Source organism: Pararge aegeria, chromosome 6 (genome assembly GCF_905163445.1).
Source record: "Pararge aegeria chromosome 6, ilParAegt1.1, whole genome shotgun sequence".
NCBI lineage: Eukaryota > Metazoa > Arthropoda > Insecta > Lepidoptera > Nymphalidae > Pararge > Pararge aegeria.
Window position 1 is genome coordinate 15,368,977 of NC_053185.1, and position 22,535 is coordinate 15,391,511.

At 33.5% G+C, this 22,535-nt stretch overlaps 1 protein-coding gene across 2 annotated transcripts; it reads left to right on the top strand.

Moving 5' to 3' along the window:
• The first annotated feature begins 3,388 nt into the window (after positions 1–3,388).
• LOC120624596 (kynurenine 3-monooxygenase) lies at positions 3,389–22,123 on the top strand. Of its 2 annotated transcripts, none has more exons than XM_039891237.1 (11): positions 3,389–3,665; positions 3,800–3,886; positions 9,817–9,886; positions 11,388–11,581; positions 12,859–12,907; positions 13,139–13,226; positions 13,759–13,930; positions 16,493–16,744; positions 17,047–17,277; positions 18,144–18,305; positions 21,326–22,123. In XM_039891237.1, the coding sequence occupies exons 2-11, from the start codon at positions 3,824–3,826 to the stop codon at positions 21,401–21,403; spliced, it is 1,359 nt and encodes a 452-aa protein (XP_039747171.1). In that variant the 5' UTR covers positions 3,389–3,665; positions 3,800–3,823; the 3' UTR covers positions 21,404–22,123. The 2 variants fall into 2 exon arrangements, with proteins under 2 accessions (XP_039747171.1, XP_039747172.1); XM_039891238.1 differs by having other exon boundaries at positions 3,389–3,541.
• The last annotated feature ends 412 nt before the right edge of the window (positions 22,124–22,535 follow it).

Here is a 22,535-nt window from a genome sequence, read left to right on the forward strand (position 1 = left end):
TTATTAAACGGAGGCATTCAGGCATTACCTAAATATTACAGCCGCAAGAGGTTTTACCTTTGCGTGTTTATCGGTTTAATTAAAAAAATAATTGGATACTACAAGTAAAAAAGGTTTTGTTCTTACATTTCTCAGAAGTTTGTCAGTGCACTGGACGCACCAAAAAAGGTACCGAACTTTAACCGAATGGTACTTTTAACCGAATAGGACTAATTTTATGTAGGTGCCCCAGTGTAATGCTCTGCAAAAAGTGCGTAAAGTTTTTTCTTCAGTCATATTTTTTCTTAATTTCAGTGTGTTAAGCGTTTTTAGTAAGTATTTTGAAGATATAGATTTCAAAGAATTAGAAAATTACCAATACCCTATAATTATAAAATTAGGTAACAATTTTGTCTGTCACATATTAGTAACGAAATGCATGCTAATTTTTTGCGTATTTATTTATACGCCGAGACAGGTAGCTCTTGTGCGTTGATGCAGCATCACGTGGAATGCGACTAACGCGGAAACTGCAAGTTAAAATAGGTAATTAACTGGAGCCGTTTCTTTGTACACAGATCTCTGAACTAAATCTACTTACATGAAAAGGTGCCATTATGTCCTTTTCAGTTATCTCTTGGCAAAGTAACCCTAAGCAGTATCTCAGTAGTAGAAGATCTTTTAGCGGCAGAGCTAAAGACACTAAACACTAACACGTAAAGAGAAAAACAAATTTGTATTTTATATATTGCTTATCTTACCTGCATCTATTCAATTATAGTGAATGAATGAATGAATGAATTAATATACTTAAGATGTACACCACAAAAGCACATAAAAAAGAAAAGTATAACAAAAAACGTATACAATTTGGAGGCATAATCGCTTCATAGCGATTTCTTCCAGGCAACCGATGGCGAAGAAAAAAAATACAGAAAGTAGTGCATAGTATTTACGTGTAACGGACCATGTAGTCAGCGCACGCGGATAAAGCAGCTCTGACACTTTTTCTTCTGGCGTGCATTACAAGTTGGACTATTCTTTCAGGCTGAAATGATATTGTAACTGAGAATGAAGCTTTCTATAGGCAAAATATTTTTTTTAAATCAGTCAGTTGTTTTTGTGTTTATCCACTACACACATACATAGATTTCACTTTATAAAATTACTATAGACTACTTACTTTTTTTACCTGTGGATTCAATTGTTTAAAGTAGTATCTCCATAAAGTGCCATCTCCATAGATTACACTTTTTTAGCGTCGACCCTTTTTAAATAAAGAAATATTAATTGACATGACATTGATATGAATCTGTAGTTCGTTGGGTTCGTTTGACTAGGTATAGATAATTGGATGTCGGTTAAAAATAGAACATCAATCAAAGGAATCCAACAATAGTGTATAGTCCAAGCCAACCGAACTTAATTGAAGACTTATTGATTCGTAATTGTTTTATTAGGGTTAATGGGCGGGTTATTAGTTTACAACAGGCATAATGACAGTATCAAAGAATCGCTAAAATATTGTGTTTATCTAATGATATATATAATTAATGTATTATTAAAAACGATATTTTTATATAATCGAAGTGAGATTGGTATTTATTATCAATAAATGAAACCGCAAAATCTAGTGGTCCGCCATGACAGGTGAAACGCTGAATTCAAAATTGTGACGTCACGTCTCTACACATCATTTTGTATCTTTTTTTTTTAATGGCTTACTAAAGTTCGCGCTTACAACCAACTTGTCGTCGACCTATTGAGATAGCGTAACTTAGAAGATTTAAGTATACGCTGTCAAGGCAACAATAAGTAAAGTTTATGGCAAACTTTGTCAACCTCCGCCGCGGTGAAAGCTGTTGTCTAACTGGGAGGTCACGGGTTCCATCAACGGCGGGAGCAATTTGGGAATTTATAATTTCCGAATTTATTCTGTTCTGTTCTGGGCTGGTGGGCTGGTGGGCTGGTTACCATCCGACAAGACCTTTGGCCAGGCGATATAGCGTTCCGGTACGATTTCGCGCAGAAACCGATCTAACAGGCTAGCTCGCTACCATCCTAGACTGCATCACTTACCACCAACATCTGATATTAGGATGCCTCGTGATATTTAATTGCTTAAAACGCACATAACTTCGAAAATTAGAGGTATGCCAGGGATGGAACACGGTACACTCGAAAGCGAAGCCAAAGTCTTACCCACTAGGCTATCAAAGCCTTTTTGGTTGTAAATAATAATTTAATTAGCTGAATGGTCGTAGGTATAGTTGTAGTAGGTAATTCTATACCGTTAACCTTAATACGCCGTAATACAATACTTCTTGCACAACATTAAAAAATACCTATCAATGAATAGATGGCAAGGTAAACAATATCAAGTTTTTGTTACATTATCTTAGAATGTTACATACACAGATACTTATTACGGGAAATGAGATTCAATGAAGGGTTTTGATTTTAGCACTTTATGTTTGATATATGTGGAAATTAAACTGCTAAAATGAAAACCGTGTACCTACATGCTTCCTTATTTTAGTTAGGTATGATATTTTGAAATTTTTCGGGACGGAACCCACTTAAGAAATAGAGTATAATAAGTTTTCAAAAAATGAAGAGACCTCTCCTAGATCTTGCCAATATTTATCCTTATATACTTACATTATAAAGATTTGTTTTTTTGTTTGTATGTACCGAATTAACCTTGAAAGTACTGGACGGATTTTGACATTAAATTGGTGATCCTTAAGAAAATTGCAATAATGTTAGGCAAAGAAGCAAAATTTTGCCTATATAAATCACTAGCTTTTACCTGCGGCTTTTTCCGCGTTTGTTTAGGTTTTTAAAGAATCCCGGTATCAACAGTTTATTTACCCGGGCTTTAAATTATCCAATGGTTTTCTCTAGAATTCAAGCTATATATACGCAACATTTTCTCAAGATCGGCTTTGCTGCTAAGCCCTTTAAAACATTACTTTTTTTAACCATCCTGAAACTGTAGTAACTCCTCTACATTGACACCTTCACCTAATTTCTTCGGATTAAAATCATTAGTACTTGGCGTGCGGTAAGAAAACTATTGTTGTTAAATACATAAAATATACACATATTACTATTATGGGGACAAATAAACCGAAAGGTTGGGTTACGGACTTATAAAGAGGTAGACCTCTTAAGTTTAAGAAAAAGAAGAAGATAATCACAGTAATCCTTTCTCCCAATACTAAATTAGTGCTTAAAGTAGTTAAATATTTTTTAATTATTCTTAACACTTAAACTATAAAAAGTCTGTTATAAAAAGACAAGAAAGATAAAATATAATAAGTATAGCCATATTACGGCTATATCTACTGACAACGCGCGAAGGAATATTTCCCGCTGTCCCGCACGGAACTCCAGACATTACTTATCGAAACGCGTTGCAAGTTGCTCGCCTGTCGTACCGTAAAAACAAAATTTATAGTTTTAGTGTTAACTTATAAAAAAGTGTTCAAATTAAATGTAAGCAAACCTCTGAGAACCGATTAACACAAATACGGAACTTATACACACGCGTGCCACTGTGAGTAATCGGCAATCGAACTAATTAGCACCGACGTTGGGACCCGCCAGTTTAGTTTATAGCTAAATTGCGGAGTAAAGCAGGCCTGTCGACTCTCGGTGATCGTGTGCGTAGTACTTATAAGGTAGGGCACTAGGTACCTTGGAAGACGCGTTGATCTTGTTCAGTTTACTTGATACATCGGAAGGATTTGACGTAGAATTTGTATCCAGAAGAGCTACATGTGATAAACATACAAAAATCGTTTCCTATTTATAGCAGCAGGAATTGAACACCACGAGTATGTCGAATCAGCTAGGAGATGCAAAAAAGAAGTTGAACGTCGCTATCGTTGGCGGTGGACTTGTGAGTGCATTTTTTTCATTACTGAAACTGTATATTTTACATTTGATTTTCTCCTATTGTGTGTACATAATCTTTTCAATACTTTGGGGTGTAAAGTAAATTTTAGAATAATTTTTTTTTTGATATAAATAGTTTAACTTTGAAAAAAAAAAGAGTACTAAGAGTGGTTAGGTCTCTACAAACGAACTAGATAACGAACTAATAGATATTTTCGATTTCTTCGGGTGTTGATTTTTTGCTACAGTTCCTATAATTTTTATACATTTATATTTCCATAGTAAAATAATATTAAAAATATATACATATATATATATATATATTAGCACAATTCTCATATTGCCATTAAGCCCCAAAGTGAACGTTGCTTAGGTTATGGGTACTAAGATGACTGATGAATATTTTTATGAAAATTTTTTCGCTGTTTTTATATAAATTGAGTCAAGAATAATAGAGAGAGTACTAAGTGCAATTTATTACTGAAAAAATAATTAACGAACAACTGAGTGCCTATACCTACACTAGGTAACATCTGACCTCTACAAATAATTGTGTTTAGGTAGGTACCTAAAGTAAAAGTTGTAAGTGAAAATACCAAACGTATTATATTAACTGGGGGAACGGACGAATTGTGGTTATCGAAGGTAAATAAGGCGGTATTAAAAATTATATTTACCATTTTTATTTGGTTCTCTTAATAAGAAAAAAGTACCTATGTATTTAAGTATTTTTTTTTTATTTATTAGGTTTACTTACAAACACTTACACTAATACAACCGTTTTTAAAATTTTAACTATTCTATTTAAGTGTAATGTTTTCTTAAAAGTAAACACAGCATATGAAAATAAATTATCTACATGCCGACACTCTATCGGTAATTATATTTCGTATTCTATTCAATTAAATTTTTTGTAAAATGCAGGACGAAGTGGGTATTTTATCTTAATAATATAATAAACCTTGCTGCTTGTCACAAACAAACTGATGAAATAGATTAATCAGATAAATCTAAGTAGGTATGTTTATAGGAAGATTGGATTATTGAACAGAATATTTATTCATTTAAAATAATCTCAGTGTATAGTCAGTACAAATTTAATGTACGTTCATAAAAACATTTCTAAGTTTAAGAAAAAATGTGACTGCAATAATTTAAACATTAGAAGTAAGAATAAACTTACAGTGCAATATACTAGGTTACATAAGATTCATAATTCGTTCAAAGGAAATTGCATACAATTCTACAATAAACTACCCATTGACATCTGGAGATGTCTCTTAAAAAGTTCAAAGTTTGTATTAAACGTAAGCATATAGGACTTTTCTACTTATATAAGTAGAAAAGTACTATTTTAGTATAAAGGACTACGTAATCGATAAAAAAGCTTGGGTGTGAATTATTGCTCTAACCACGTTGCTCTTCTATTAATTTTAAATGACATTGTGAGATGGTGATAACAAAAAAGAAAACACCCGGCTAAGTTTGTTGTGGGCTTCTTCTTGGACCGGAACGCGTTTGGAATCCTCGTAGCTTTAGTTTTAAGTTTACGAATGTGGTTATCGCCATCATCTCACTACCGTGTAATTCTTATGTACGCATCAAAAGTGCCACCTATGGGCCAGCTTGAATAAAGATATTTTTGACTTTGACTTTGATTTTGGCATGTTCTATATTTATAGAACATGAATAAATATTCTGTTAAATAATGTTTACATTATTTTCAAAAATCCAAATTTTAAAGGCCAGGTTAAAAATAAGTGTCAGACTTCAATTTTATAAATATCGGGCCATCAATAAAAATAAATTTATAAGTATACTTGCGCTGCTTTATTTTGTCATTCGTTGGTACTTCTACAATAATAACAATTTCGCATTCAAATAATTCGGTTAAAAAATAGAAGTAGTTAAACGAATTGGATCAAACCCATTTTGAAGTAGCTAAGTAAGCTAAGCGGAACATTTAGAACCTTATAATTAAATGTGGCATAACATCGGAATCGCTGGTGTTTTCTCTTTATTGACTTGAGAGTTTTGTCATAATATTGACAATGTCGACCCTATAGCAGCATAATAAATATTCCGTACACTTAATAGGTATTTGGTGAGCGATCGGCGAGCGGTAGCACAATTTGGTGAGCGATCTCGCCTATTTTGTCAGCGGGGAGGCTAATATACTGTTGAACATACTCACATTGAAATTAATTTTAAGAAGGCGAGGCCGTTGCAAATTCAAAACTCAAAACTCAAAATTCATAATTCATTTATTTCAAGTAGGTCTGATATAAGAAACGCCAAGTCTGTCTGTTTGTAGTGACTCTTTAACTGGCTTGGAAGGCAGATTCTACCGAGAAGAAGCAAGCAAGAAACTCAGCAGTTGTTCTTTTCAACATCAACTTTTTACATTTCACACATACCGACGGCCATTTGACGGCCGATTGGCGCAGTTTGCAGCGATCCTGCTTTCTGAGTCCAAGGCCATGAGTTCGATTCCCACAACTGGAAAATGTTCGTGTGATGAGCATGAATGTTTTTCAGTTCAGTTATCTTAGTACCCATAACACAAGCTACGCTTACTTTGGGGCTAGATGGCGATGTGTGCATTGTCGTAATATATTTATTTATTATTTATACAACTTCCGTTCACACTCCATCTATATATAAAAAAACAACACCTCTATGTCACCACAATCTGTGCAATTTAGTGTTATCGATCTTTTGTGTTTTTTCACCCTCTGACATTTAAAAGGTGCTGTCTTTTATAGGTAAAATATTGCTTAACTATTGCAACGTTATGCCATATTAAACTATTATCTTCAAAGCATTAATTAATTTTTTTTTTTTTTAATTTCTATGATATGGAATCACGAATGTCGGCCTAAGCACCTCAAAGAAATCGTTGTACTCGTACCTACTTAAGTCTTCTTTGATCATCACCGGACATCCCATGCTCGACATAGGCCTTATGTAGGCATTTCCAAATGCTATAATTTTGTACACTTTTATTATTATAATACCTATTTGGTATTTAGTTTATTATAGAAGTAAGTAGGTGGTAGAATCACTACAAACAGACAGACTTGACGTTTCAAAAGTGCTTGTATTAGGCCTACTTGAAATAAATGAATTTTGAATTTTTGAATTTATAATATACCTATTTTTTTCATTTTCTATTTATGTCTGTCATATCCGACATATTGGATCTATTATTACGTCACATAGCCACGAACATTTAGGTTGCTCAGCCGAAGCCAGCAGACCAGAATGATTAAAACTAGTAACCTAGATGAGGCTAAATAAAGTGGAACATACATACACACATCGAGTGTTAAACACATAATCCTTCTGTAAGCGGTTACAAAAAAGCTATGCATCGATTTTAAGCTTTGTCGAAGTAGGTTTGACATAAAATTCAGTATTTTTTTGGGAGACGGGGTCTTTTTTTTAACCGGATTCCTTAATGAACAATCGAAAGGGAATCCCTTAGGATAATATAAATATTAATTATTACCTATGAGGGTAAAAAAAACAATAAAGAGTTTGTTTCTTAAAAATCAGTAGATATTTTTTGCAATGGTATTTATACATGGGTGTTTCCAAGCTTATCAGTTTTGTTTAAAGTATTTGCGGCAGTCGAATAACTTTAATTAACAACTATTTAATTGTTTCCTTCCGAGGTACGGAATCAAGGTGTATGGGTCTGACTCGAACTCGCCAGTTTTATTTTTAGATGACCCGTTATTCCAAAATAACCAGTTTTAACATTTATTTTAAGACATTCGACTGATCTTAATCTCTGAACACACCAAAGCTGTCGGCTTAATGACTTAACCGAGCGGCTCATTAAAAAAAAAGGCTTCAGAGTTGCTTGTTTTCATAATCAAAATATCAAATTACTCTTTATTGTACACCACATACAAAGAAAAAAAAACACAATTGAAGTAAATGTAGTGGAATTCGTTTATTTTTGTTATTTATTTCAATTTCTGAGGCTCATTCATTTTCATAGTCTTAATGTTATGCTATTTCCCTTATGCGTTGTGACTCGCTTGACAATCTCACCTCATTCCTCTCTGACGGTTGCTTTTCTGTTACGCCCATATAAAATACTAAACAAAATATTGGAAAAAAAAAACTATATATTAAAATGATTGATATAAATACTATAGTTTCATCAACACGGACTCTGGCTACATATATCTAGCTAACTGAGGATCACGTCGGATCCTTGTTAAACATAGTTACAATTCGTTAGTATACAAGCACGAAGAGCAAGTAACGTAGGTTGTCCTCCGCGACATTAGCTTCACTGAACTACATAGGCTTTCGTCGACATGGCGGCGGCTTCAGTGTGTAGAGTGCTTTAAGGACACGGATAGGACTTGCCATATCGGGTATCTTTTTAATTCAGCAGTTATTGCAAGTTCGGTATGATGATGACCTTAAATGTTTTGTTGTCCTGACCTCCATAACAATAATAACTACATAAGTATTACGTGTGAAATCTAAATTCTTTGATTTCTTTGATTGCACTCTTTAATATATTTTTAGGTAAACAACTATTGTAGTAAAGTCACGAATTTCTATCATATCGGTTGTCTATTTGTATCACATAGCTGTTTAACTAAAACCCTTAACTATGTATACTAAAAAACTAGTTGTCAGACTTAAATTAAATTCGCTGAAGTGCATCATCATACCAATATTAAACAAGGTCTGAGACTAAAAATTTTGAGACAAAAGTCCCGATTTTCTAAGTCTGTCTGTCAAGTTAGAGGCTTGGCCCGGAAATTTTATAATAAGCGGAATATTAGTACCTTAATTGATAACGCTACCGCATCGCGTCGCTCACACATGCTTTATGGTGTTTCTTAAAACACCGAATTCTTAAATACTATTTTGATAAACATGTATAGTATAGTATTATTTTATCAATAAATATCCATTGAACATATTAACCGGATCGCGACTTCGTCACCGAGGTCATCAATTTTGGGGCATTTAGTAAACATGACGCAATTGTATGCAACATTATGATAGTAACTTATCAATACTTAATTAATTAATGAGCTCTAATCATCCGAGATAATGACGTTTAAATGCTCCAGTGCAACCACACAATCTCATCTCTACAGCGTAGTTGTATGACGGGTTTGGGGGAATGCAAAACCATACCTACAAGGAGACATTTTTTATTTTATTGTATACAGCGTGTAACCTAATTACGAATAACACTGTAAAAATATTAAATTAATAAATAATAATAAATATACTACGACAATACACACATCGCCATCTAGCCCCAAAGTAAGCGTAGCTTGTGTTATGGGTACTAGGATAGCTGTTGAATATTTTTATGAATATAATACAACCATACACTGAAAAACATTCGTACTCATCACACAAACATTTTCCAGTAGTGGGAATCGAACCCACGTTCTTGGGCTCAGAAAGCAGGGTCGCTTTAAACTGCGCCAATCGGCCGTCAAAAGAAAATTAAAAGAAGCATATTTATTTTTCAATATATACGAATTCCAAACGTTTTAAGTGCTTACTTATAACAACCCTATTAAATATAAAAGACCGACACACGCATAGTACCTACGCTACGCGAATCGTCCCTAATTAAGTGAGAGGAGACACTTGATTTTAATTTTACTTGTGATTTTAGTGCTGTATCGGATTTCTTTCACTAGCATAGACCTAGACTAGATCTATGGCAGTAGTTTATTCTAAAATTATTGAAGTTCCGGTTCCACAGATAAGTCTCAGATACAGTAAACAATGTACCACTAAAGCCTGTGAAGTCATATTTCCATTTTCATTTACACGTTGTATACTTAAATAAATATTGCAATAATTTTTAATTCTGATTGTCAAAGGGTTCGATTTTTGAACTTGTTTTTTAAAAGTTTTATAAAAAACTTATTTCAGGTTGGATCTCTTGAGGCACTTTACCTAGCTAAAAGAGGACACCGAGTAAGCCTATATGAGTACCGTGATGGTAAGTTAATTATAAAATCCTTGCTAGTACTATAAAAAAAACAGTGTGCTAACCTGAGTAAGTATGTGAGTAGGTATAAACTTGGCAAATTCGGGTGCGTAAAATGATCAGGGGAATACCTACTTAATATCAAATAATTTATTTTCGTTTATTTATACTAATAATAATTGAAGGTCCAAGCCGATGAACCACCTGATAGTAAATATAAAATCATCGCCTATGAACAGAGTAACACTACGCAGGGCAAGCAAGTGGCGTGCACTCCATACATGCACAAAAGCACTGCATAGGAGGAGAATTTGTGCCGGTTTATAAAATTTTCCTGGTGTATGCATACCCTGTTAAGAAACCCAGTGCACGCCACTGGCTACAAAGTGCCGCCCTGTGTCAATCAACTTGAGGCAGATTAGGGCACAGGTCACCTCCTACAATGAAAAGGCCGTAGTCCACCACGCTAGCCCAGTACGGATTGATGCACTCCATACACCTTTGAGAACTTTATGGAGAACTCTCTGGCATGAAGGTTTCCTCATGATGTTTTCCTTCACCGTTGAAGCAAGTGATATTTTAATTACTTAAAACGCACATACATTTCAACGTCGGAAAAATGTAGTATGTGATATTCGAAACGTCGGAAAAAGGTTAAATGTGATATTCCTATGCGTAGCACAACTTTCTCTAACAATTTTTTTTTCCTGGGTACTTTTTTGTACAATAAATGCAATAAGGTTCTTTCCATTGGCTCACTATCTTCCCATCATCATTGTAAATAAGAAATAAATAAGTGGCTCCTAGATTTAGATTATGATAAGACTGAAAATTTACTTTCTATACAAGAATAAAATACCTAGCGTACACATACACATGCATACACACATTCACATACTCACAAAACTACTATTATTAGATAGACTAGATATTAATTATTATGTACTTTGCAATTTTGTAATTATAAGCACAAAGCCTATGTCTTATTGCATCTGTTAACTGGGGAAGATTATTATTATTATTATTTGGAAAGTTAGAGGTGCGTGTTTGGGATTCGAACTCGGCCCCCTTCTCCGCTTCTTCGCTTCTTTTGTGACTGTAATTACACCGGCAACAATGCCCTTCACAGCAATGCTGCTTGCCCAGTAAGCTCTATCACAAATAGCTCTACTCTACTAGCTAGCTACAACGCGCAGACTTTCTTTTATCCCGTTTCGTTTCCAACACACATATATTATGGCTCACGATTTTCAATTGGCTACAGGAAAATTCTCTCGCCAAACCTGACGGGAGATAATTCAGAAATTTTAAATTCCACAATGGAATGGAACTGCGGGATGGAACCCGAGAAAAATAAAGGGAAATTACGCGAAACCTTACACCGACTTTTGTTGCTTCGAAATAAAGAAACAAGTTTTTTGAGTGGTTAAAGGAAATTTAATCTAGCGTGGAGTATAACAAATTAGGCTTAATTTTTCATAGTATACACCTTAACTTATTTTTTTAATTTCAGATATTAGAAACACTCCCCTTGCCAGGGGTCGGTCGATCAATTTGGCACTGTCGATACGTGGTAGACGAGCGTTGAAGGACGTTGGTCTTGAAGATCTTATGATCAACCAGCATGGGATTCCCATGAGAGCCAGGATGATCCATCGTCCTGATGGTACAACATATGCGATGCCTTACGATCCCAGAACTAATCAGGTTTGATTATTACTTATCTAGCTACATAGTCTATGCTAATAATATATTTTGAATTATGGCTTCAATAAGCTTACCTAAGTTTAGGATTACAATAGATATGAAGTCTGATTCAACATGTTTATACATTATTTTTCCATAATTGTAAGGGAATGGTGATAAATATATTCCTAACTCAGAACTGAAGCTACGAGGTTTAAAAACGCGCCTGAAATTATAAGGAGCCTGCAACAAATTTAGCCGGGTTTTTATTTTATTATCACCATAAAAGGAATAAGAAAATTAATTTATTATTTAAGTAACTACTATATTTATTCTCGTTACTCAATATTTCTGTTTTAATTATAAGTTCTACCCTTAAAATTTAAGTTATCGCGTCCCGTGACGGCCAACTAATTTTTTTATTACCGATTTATTAAATCTTATCACCAGTGGCGTGCACAGGGTTTTGGACCAGGGATGCATAAAGAAGGAAGGTGCCATAAAATGGAACAATCCATCGCATTTATGAGTCATACAAACATTTTAGGGTATGCAGTGCTTTTGTGCATGTATGAAGTGCACGCCACTGCTTATCACTACTTAACTATTTACTAAGCTTTGATATTGATTATTAATTCCCGGCATGGGCAATTTCAGAACTAATAATTTTTGAACCTTCTCATCGTCTAGTCTGGTAGGAGGCTATGGTCATGGCTAGTTACCACCCTAGCGACAAAGACGTACCGCTAAGAGATTAAGTGTTTTGTGCGATATCGTGTAGAAACTGATTAGTGGTATGACTACCATACTCCCTAACAGGCTAGCCCGCTACCATCTTAGACTGCATCATCACTTAGCACTAGGTGAGATTGATTGGAAAATATATCGCATATAAACAGAGCGACGCGGAGCAGGACATGCAGAACGTGACACCCTGAGTTCAGCAACCTGAGCCGTAGGAGATAATTCTAATGTGCCTGTAATTACACCAGCAACGGAACACAGCATTGCAAAAATGATGCTTTGTTCTTCCCTGGACGAGCTCTAGGTACTACTACTAAAAAGCACTAATACCTCTTTCACATGAGCGAGGAAGCCGGTTATCCTTGTGGGACATTAAAAGGCTAATGATAATGACTACATTATCATCATATCAACCAATGGACGTTCGCTGGTGGACATAGGTATTTTACCTACAAAAGACCTATGTCCAAATACACCTCGTAGGTGTGTAACAACGCAGCGTCTACGGATGACTGTATATACGCATAACATTACTGATATTTTTTTTGTTTCAGTGCATTTATTCCGTGGGTAGAAATTATCTAAACAGCATTTTGTTAAAAGGTTCGTACTTTATTTGGTTATAGCAGACACACTACAAGATAAAACAAACATTTAAATATTTTCCATTATTTATATAATACATGTATTAAATTATGTTGATAAAGTATTATTGGGAGTATATGTTATTACGAAGTCATATTTTCACGTAATATAACTAGGTCAGCGGACAACGCATATAAGTTTAGCTAACACATTTTTCTCGATAATTGAGTAATTCACAAAAATTTGCAGAATCAGAAAATTTGGACAATGTCGAGAGGTATTTCAATCACAAGCTGGTCAAGTCAAACTTCAAGGATGGATCATTAACATTTATGAAGTAAGTGCGATTTGAGTCTGTGCATACAAATTCTCTACCTTCAATTTTAAATTACTTATAACTAAAATTATCGCAGTATTTTGACATATAACTAGGTTTGTGTTAACATAATTCCATGGATTTGATTAAATTCCTGATCTTCTATTACCCTGCAACATTATTAAAAGGTGTCTAGTCTAAATCTTACATAGATTTAGACTAGATATAAATAAGCAATAAAATATATATTTACAAGATACAAGTTCATTTTTTAAACTTACTTTTAATTAAAATGTTACTTATATAAAAAACCACAAAGATGGAGCTTAACGCAAGCATTTAAGAGCGATGTAAATGAACTTTGGCGACAGGAATTTCTACGTTTCAAGTATCAATATTAAATTCACACTATACTACGCGATAAGGCCGCCTTTTGTGTTCTACTCTCTAGTCTTTGTGTTTATCTCTATTCGCCCTTTATTTTCCTAACTTTTTAGTAGTGTATAAATAAAGAGTCAAAATAAGTAAATAAAATAAATATATATTTTTTCAGAATGGACACAAAAGAGTCGCTTCAAGTGAATGCAGATTTGATTATTGGTGCTGATGGCGCATTTTCAACTGTTCGTAAGGAAATGATGAAACAACCACTATTTAACTTTAGCCAGCAATACATAGAGCATGGGTATTTGGAGCTTTGCATACCTGCCGATAAAGATGGTGGGGTAAGTATTCCAATTTCTTGCGATATAAGTACAATATTTGAAATCATTAAACCATCAATATGGTTATATAAGATTTATATATGGTTTTATGATTTCAAAACATAAAACCATATATAAACCAAACTTATGTATTTTTATAACGTAATTTTAACGTAAGTATTCTTTAATCGTTTTACACCCAGTAGGTACATACCTTCATATCATTATACCGTATACACAAGATTGGCTTAGATTCAGAACTTCACTAATTTCCAAAACATAAATGAAATATTTTCAGGACAGTGTATATATAAATTATTTACTGGTGTTTTTATATTTCAATTCTTTTATTGCATTACGTTAGTACATTTTTAACTGAGTTTTTTATGCTCTATTAGTTTCTATAACAAAACAAACGATTGAAATAAAGTAACCAAGAAACAAAATAAAAAAGTGAACCTTATAGTCGTTAAGGCGAGAAGTTCTATACTTAGATTTGTGTTGTTGGTGGAATATTTTATTGCTATGATATATCTCAATTAAATGCTTTTGTAAAATACCAGACTCAAAATGGTATGCAGCATACCTATGGAATTTTTGGAGAAGAGGAAATCCCCGTTTTGTGTACAAAGCGTAAATCAAATTATTTGAATACTGTGTTCTCTGCAGTTTATGTTTGCCTTCTTTATCTATATATCTGTATTCTCTTAATTTATAACTGGAATCCATTGCAAAAGTATATAAGTTATTGCTGTTTGCCACAGAGTCCAAGGCCAATTTTGTATATCGACAATTTTTACTTCTTTTTCCAGACAAAGTCTCGTTAAAATTAAATTTAAAAAACGTTCGGGAAGTATCTGTCACACAAGGTTTTAAGGGAAAAGACTCCAGGTTATCCGGTTTTTCTCGCAACTTATCCACGTGCAGCCTTGTTAGTAAACTATAAAATGCTGTATTGTAAAAACTTGAGATAAAAAATGTAAACAGTACCCAAATTATGATAATAACACGCATCTTTTTATCTTGATATAAACCTAAGTCTGTATGCCCGTAAATATATCCCCATATTTTAATCACTAATAAAAACTTGTCGTCCTTCTTACCCAATAAATATTTGCGTGCAGTTGCAACTACGGCTACAGTAAAGAAAAATGACAAAACTATGAGTATCCACGTTGTAAAACTGAACTCTTCATAAACTTTTCTCCAATTTTCTTCGCCAAATGCTGGTGTAAATAAATATATACTTGCATAATTATAGCCCCAAATGTAATCAAATAATTCAGCTCGATTTCTTATCAATAAAATACCACCTCCCACTATACTAACAGTATTGTTTCGTAAATAGCCCAATACGCCGGTGACAGTATGGTTTGGTAAAATTACTCCATTACGTATTTCTGGTCCACCGAATATAAATTCAATTCTTAAGTTTTCCAATTTAGCTATATTGTTTAGCATATATTGTTCGATACCTTGTGCATTTTTTCCTAAATATGAAAATTCTTTGTTCGTTTTGAAAATAAAATTTAGTATGTCTTCACTGGCACCAACGGTTATAGAGCAGTTTTTAAACTTATGCTCTAAAGTTGCGTAGTTAAAATAAATAGTGCCAACTAAATTGCACTCTTCTTCTTTTATTGTATCACCGGTTACTTGACCACATTTTTGGTTATCATACGGATAATAGCTGTATACTTTTATAACTTCGCTTTTATCCTCTTTAATGAATATAACGTCAAATATATTAAACGTTAAAAGTATTTCAAATATTTCAAAAAGTTGTTCTTTCTCTAACTTGTCTACAGTTAAGAAAAATCTGGCTTTTGGATTCCAACTGACTTCGGTAGCTAGTTTATGTAGACTTGATGTAAACTCGCCAATATCTGAACTAGAAATAATGTACACTTCTGATTGTTGAAGCCGCGAGTGGGTATGCGCTGATCGTAAAATAAAAGAGTAGCATCCGTTATTACTTAATAATTTAATCAGGGGATCTGTGACATTAGCTGTATCCACTAAGGTCACTAATGCCCCGCACTGAATATTTTTTTTCGTTAATTCAACAATACAATTAATTTTTGAATTTTTATTTACTTCTATCGTTTCATATTTTATAGTTGCCACTAAATCTTTAGTTTCGGTTTTTATTATTATTGAATAAAAAATAACACATGTAAGATATCTTCTTATGAATTGCATGTTAGCACCAGAAAGCGGCTAGTGGTTTGGTGACTTCACGAATACTAAGATACAACTGAAATTATTTTCGTAGGCTGATATTTAAATACAATATTATATTGACTTTAGTAACGGCTAGCTAGTCAGTTTCAGTGTCCACTTTGATATATGATTGATGATAAATGATGTCATAATGATGAATTATACATAATATCTGAAAGTTAATAATTTGTTATGATTTATGATTGTTCGTGAAAGTGAGAACTGAAATAATTGTTTTCGAAATGTTCGTCTTTAAATCTATTTCTATGACAGTATTATTTCAAGTTCATTTTTTCATATTTTCGCACAATTTAGTTTTATAAATAGCTAATTAATAATGTTTCGATATTTTAAATTTAGTTTCAGATGCCACCAAATTATTTGCATATTTGGCCCAGAGGAAATTTTATGATGATTGCACTTCCAAATCAAGACTGTTCGTGGACCGTAACACTCTTTATGCCATTTAAAAATTTCAAGGAAATTAATTCCGAAGGGAAACTCTTGGACTTTTTCAAGAAATATTTTCAAGATTCAATACCGCTTATAGGAGAGAAGAAGTTGATTGAAGATTTCTTTGGTGGGTCACCATCCGCATTGGTGGCTGTTAAGGTTAGTATACAATATATATTTTGTTTAAAAGATTTATACTTTGCTTTAAACTCAGCTAAAGTGCAACATTTTTTGAATTAAATGACATTTTTACATGATCTGTAACACACGCAATTATTGTCAGTAAAATCGTCATGATGTTCAAAATCACAGCAAAACAAGTTTCATTTTAAATTACAACAAGATGCTAGAATACTATAATATTAAGCAATGCATTCATAAAAAGAAGACTCTGATTTACTTAATTTAAGTAAGCATTCTTATAGACCTGAAACACTTTCTTTTAACTTTGTCTGTTATAGTGCCGCCCATACCACGTCTGTGATAAGGCCCTTCTTATTGGCGATGCAGCACATGCCGTTGTTCCTTTCTACGGTCAAGGGATGAATGCTGGCTTCGAAGACTGCACAGTATTAGACAATCTCTTCCAGAAATATGATGATGATGTTGCTAGCGTACTGGAAGAGTTTTCCAATGCAAGATGGCGTGATGCTTTCGCAGTCAGTGATTTAGCCATGTACAATTATATCGAGGTATGGAGTATACATTGAACTCACCAGCAATATTAAGATGTAAATGTTTTGGTTTGTTATTTGGCAGCGGTGAATAAACAAAGTTGTGCGCTTCCAGGATTCAGGCGAGTTGGGGAAGGATCGGTCGCTAGCGGTCGATGATATAAAAGCAACACAGTTTTGTTTATTCACTGCCGACATATTTTTGCTATATTCCCATTAAAATTATCGAGTAAATAGTATCTATTTAATATTGTGGATGTTTTTTTAAGATAAGCAATTAAAATTTACATGGTTTAACGGTGAAGGAAAACATCGTGAGGAAACCTGAATGCTTGAGAGTTTTTCTTAATGTTCTCAAAGGCCTAAATCCTTCTTATTTGGTTTTGGGTTCCTATGTCACATGTAATGAGTTGATAATGATGGTGATGATTATCAATGAAAGAAAACATAAAAACTTTTGCCTTGTAAAGTGCGCTGCAATAGCAGCAAGGAAGGCATAATATTTTTATAACCCTAAAAATGTGATAGAGGATATGGATAGAAACAGGCTTTACTTTGCGGAATTCCATTGTATATTATGAAAATTAAGCTTAATTTGCTATACTCCGCGAAAAGCAGGAGAAACTCAAGGAGTTAAGTGGTGGTTGTAATTTCTGTGGTAACAATTATTCATTGTACAGTCAACATCTCCTGATGATGCTCCGGTTATGAAGCGTAAGGTGCGTAGGGGGAAAATTGCGCGGAGTGTAGCAAATTAAGCTTAATTTTCATAAAAGAGTATATTTTTAATTTTGTTGCTTCTGAGATTTGTTTGTATTAATTTTAGTTTAGAAGTTAGTGATCTAAACTATTTCGATTTTACTAATGTGTTCATTCCATTCCAGATGCGCGACCTTGTCAATCGTCCATCGTACCGGCTACGCAAATCTGTGGATGATTTCTTATACTGGTTGCTGCCCGATATTTGGGTTCCCCTCTACAACTCAGTCACATTTTCAACAATGCCTTATGACCAGTGTGTAAGAAATCGGCAATGGCAAAATAAGGTGAGCCTTTACTTCACAGTTCATAATAAAATTAGGGTTTCGCTTTTATTAGTCTGACCTTGAAAGATTTATCCAAGGTTTCCCCAATTGATCGATTTCGGCAACCACCCTATCGCAGTCCCGTTTCATCCCTGGCGGGGGCTGTTTGGAAATTCATAATTGCTGAATTATTTGGGGTTCCTACCGGCAAAGATGTGTCGCAATAAGCGGTATGTTACGATGCCGGGTAGAAACCGAGTAGGGGTAAGGATTTCATATAACTGTATGTCTGACCCCTAACAGGTGCCGTCTCAGTCTGCATTATCACTTACTATCAGGTAAGATTGCAGACAACCACATGGTACTGGTAAAAAAGAAAGGTAGACGATATCTACTGTATGTAATTCTAGTGTCACGATGTTCGTTCCGGATGAACTTCGAAACTAAATTGATTTTAACTAAATTTTTTTAAATGTGTGTTTTGTTCCAACTTAAGAAATAGGATAGTTTACATCCCAATTTATAATTGCAATATGACTTAATTGCGAATTATTTGTTTTTTATTTGATAGTAGTTGTTTTTTATTCTCAATCGAAAAAATATTAAAACAAATAAAAAAATTAATATTGTTTGGAATAAATATAACTCAATTTTTTTGAAACCTTCATCACCCAAGCAGATACAAAACATTATTAAGCTATTAAAGAATACAAATAGCTGTGGGTATGATGAGATTAATACTAAAGTAGTTAAATATGTGTCAGAGTTAATATCGCCAGTGCTAAGTTACATCACTAATTTATGTGTAGAGCATGGTGTTTATCCGGAAAAACTTAAAGTGTCTATAGTGAAACCGTTATTTAAAAAATACGATACAGAGGATATGGACTGTTATCGACCCGTATCTTTAGTTCCAATTTTTTCCAAAATATTAGAAAAATATATTTATAATTGCTTAAATGATTATTTCGAAAAAAATGGTGTACTCTCCGATGTTCAAATAGGTTTTAGAAAGAATAAATCGATCAATTTGGCTATTTATAACCTTCTTAAGGAGGTTATGGTTAATAGGGATAAAAAGAAGCTCGTATGCGCGTTGTTCATGGACCTTACTAAGGCATTTGACTACGTTGACCATAACATATTAATAGATAAACTTAGTGTATACGGCATTAGAGGGAACGCACTGGCATTGATCAATTCATATCTGACAGGTAGGCAGCAAATGACGCAGATTACAAGTTTAGTCGGGTACAATAAAACTGAAACTGCATATTTATCAGAGTCAAAAACTGTAATAACTGGAGTTCCGCAGGGTAGTATATTGGGTCCACTGCTGTTTATAGTATATATTAATGATTTTCCCAGGGTAACCGATCATAAGATGGTTTTATTTGCTGACGATATCACAGTGATCTTTGTGGGTGAGAATAAAATAGAATTTGAAAATGATATAAATGATACAATATGTAATATTATTAATTGGCTGACATTTAACAATTTAATTATTAATCTTGACAAAACAAAAATTATGACATTCATGAATAAAGGTAATAGTATGGCACTAGACATTAAGTATTTAGGTAAAAAAATTGAGGTAACAACAAACACAAAATTTTTAGGCTTGCAAATTGATGATAGCCTTAATTGGAAGAATCATATTGAGAATTTGTGTTTAAAATTAAACAGATTTTCGTTTGCATTATATATGCTGTCGAAAGTGGTTAATCAGACAGCGGTTATAATTGCATACAATGCGTATGTCACAGCAAGTTTAAGATATGGTATAATATTTTGGGGTAATTCGTCTGATAGAGAGCGAATATTTAAATGTCAAAAGAAGTGTCTAAGAGCTATATGTCACTTGCGTCCCACAGATACGTGTAAACCGTATTTTGAGAAAATGAAAATACTAACTTGTCCTTGTTTGTATATTTATGAAGTTCTGATATTTATCAAAAAAAACAATCACTTGTTTACATATAGTGATAGCGAACGCAGGAAAAATAAATTATTGTATAAGCCACATTCCACAGCGTTATTTGGGAATAGTATTTTCATTATGGCGCCTAAAATATACAACAAATTGCCAGCGTCGCTGGCCAACAGAAGCATGAATCTTGTGGATAAAAAATTACTTATTGGGAAATGTTATTATACCATCCAAGAATATTTAACAGACACAATATTATAGGTTTGACATTTACAGTGATTATAATTTGACATGAATAATAATATTTGTACTTTTGATATCACTCTTAAATTTTATTCTTATTTTAATAATATCGATTGATTTAAGATAGTATTATTATTGTATAATTATTGTACGATCATATATATTTTTTGCATGCCATCTAAGGCGGATTGTTTGTCCCTTTGTTTTGTGTACCTACCAACAATGTAATACCAATCTGCAAATAAACGATTTGATTTGATTTGATTTGATTTGATAGTCATAATTATCTTTTAGTTCGATAAGATTCTAACAGATGGCGGTATAAAATAGTTAGAACTAACGGTTCCCGCGGGATATGTAAAATACGGTAATACGCGGATGAAGAACATAGGCAACAGCTAGTAATTAAGTAAAAACAAGTTCGAATCCCAACACGCAACTGTAACTTTTCTATGTTATGTGCATTTTAAGCAATTAAAATATCACTTGCTTCAACGGTGAAGGAAAAACATCGTTAGGAATCCTGCATGCCTGAGAGTTCTCCATAATGTTCTCAAAGGCGTGTTGAGTCCACCAATCCGCACTGGGCCAGCGTGGTGGACTACGGCCTAAACTCTTCTCACCGAGAGACCCGTGTAGTAGGCGGGTAATGTGTTGATACGATGCTGTAAAAGTTTTGATTACTGGAAAGATAAAGTCGAAGTCATATACTATTTAATCTTGATGAAGATGATATTTAAATACTAGAGCATTGTTACCTAGATATCGGCGATTTTTAAATTTAATATAACTTAGTTGTTATGGACCTGTTAATTTATTTTTAGATAGAGAAAATGCATTGACAATGCCTAATTTTCTTTTACAGGTACTTGCCATCTCAATATTATGCCTTGGAATGTTTTTGTTTATTATACTTTTCTATTATAGAAGGAGCTATGCTTAAATACTTCTTATTAAGTTGAGTATTTGGGTTAAAACCATCGCGTAAAGAAGTGCTTTTTTTCAAATTAACAATTTATTTGGTATCACTTGACATCCTAAAAAAATAAGGATTAAAATACTTCTTTAAGGAAAGGTAGTAAGCCATCTGATCTTGCTTTAACTGTCAAATTGTAATAACTTTTTTTAATTATTACTTTTAATATTACTAAGAGTGTAAGGAATTCTAGTTTCCACTAGATCATACTTTCCTCTGCAAAGACCTGAAGGGCTAGCATGCGTGCCAATATATCATTATCTCTACCCGTTTATCGTATTACTGTTTAGAGAGGGGAGATCATTTGTAGACATAATTTTCACGTCACGCGCATAGCATCGAGCTAGCCCTACTGGACTGCCAAAGAGTAAACAAATGTATGCATATATTATAATTATATAAAATATATACACTTATCTACTCTCAGTTTAATCATCGTCGAAGCTATGAGACCATTGACTTAAATAATATTATATTAAAGTGTTATATTAAACCCTAGTAAAATAATATATTTTAATTTATCTTCCACTATTTACGACATTTTTGTCATGATAAGTATAATACATAATTAGTTGATTGACTTTCCTGCGTAATTAATATTGTACAGTGCTTCAGTTATGTAGGATGAATGTCTAGTTTAAGAATTTTTAAGTTTTTAATAATAATATAGATTTATTTAAACGTTAATATTGTTTTTTTTTATCTTTGTGCTGGAATTTTTTTTAATCGTTTGTATGTATAAATTAATATACTACGACCCAGTCCCAAATTAAGCGGAGCTTGTGTTATGGGTGCGAAGAAGTATGTATGTTTTATTAATCTTGAATGAGCTGAAATCTATCTTTGGCAAATGTATGGAATTTCGTGTTATATTGTAATAATTAGACCAAATGATGGAGGCTTCTAGAAGGACATAGAATCTCTGCTATAATAACCTAGTAACTGACGATTTTGTGCCCGCCATAACAGTGATCATGATGAGTCGTTTGACGCCGCCATTTGTCTTTGCTTCAAGGCTTCAACCTAAGGCATAGGTGTCTCAGTCCCCCATGTAGTTATACCGGCAACCACGCCCTTCAGACCGGAAATAAGCATGGCG

What these genes read in the sequence shown, in the direction of transcription:
- LOC120624596 (XM_039891237.1), top strand. Translation starts at nt 3,824, where the DNA reads ATGTCGAATCAGCTAGGAGATGCAAAAAAGAAGTTGAACGTCGCTATC. An exon ending in CCGCATTGGTGGCTGTTAAG is followed by an intron (nt 16,745 to 17,046) that starts GTTAGTATACAA and finishes TGTCTGTTATAG; the next exon opens with TGCCGCCCATACCACGTCTG. An exon ending in ATCGGCAATGGCAAAATAAG is followed by an intron (nt 18,306 to 21,325) that starts GTGAGCCTTTAC and finishes TTTCTTTTACAG; the next exon opens with GTACTTGCCATCTCAATATT.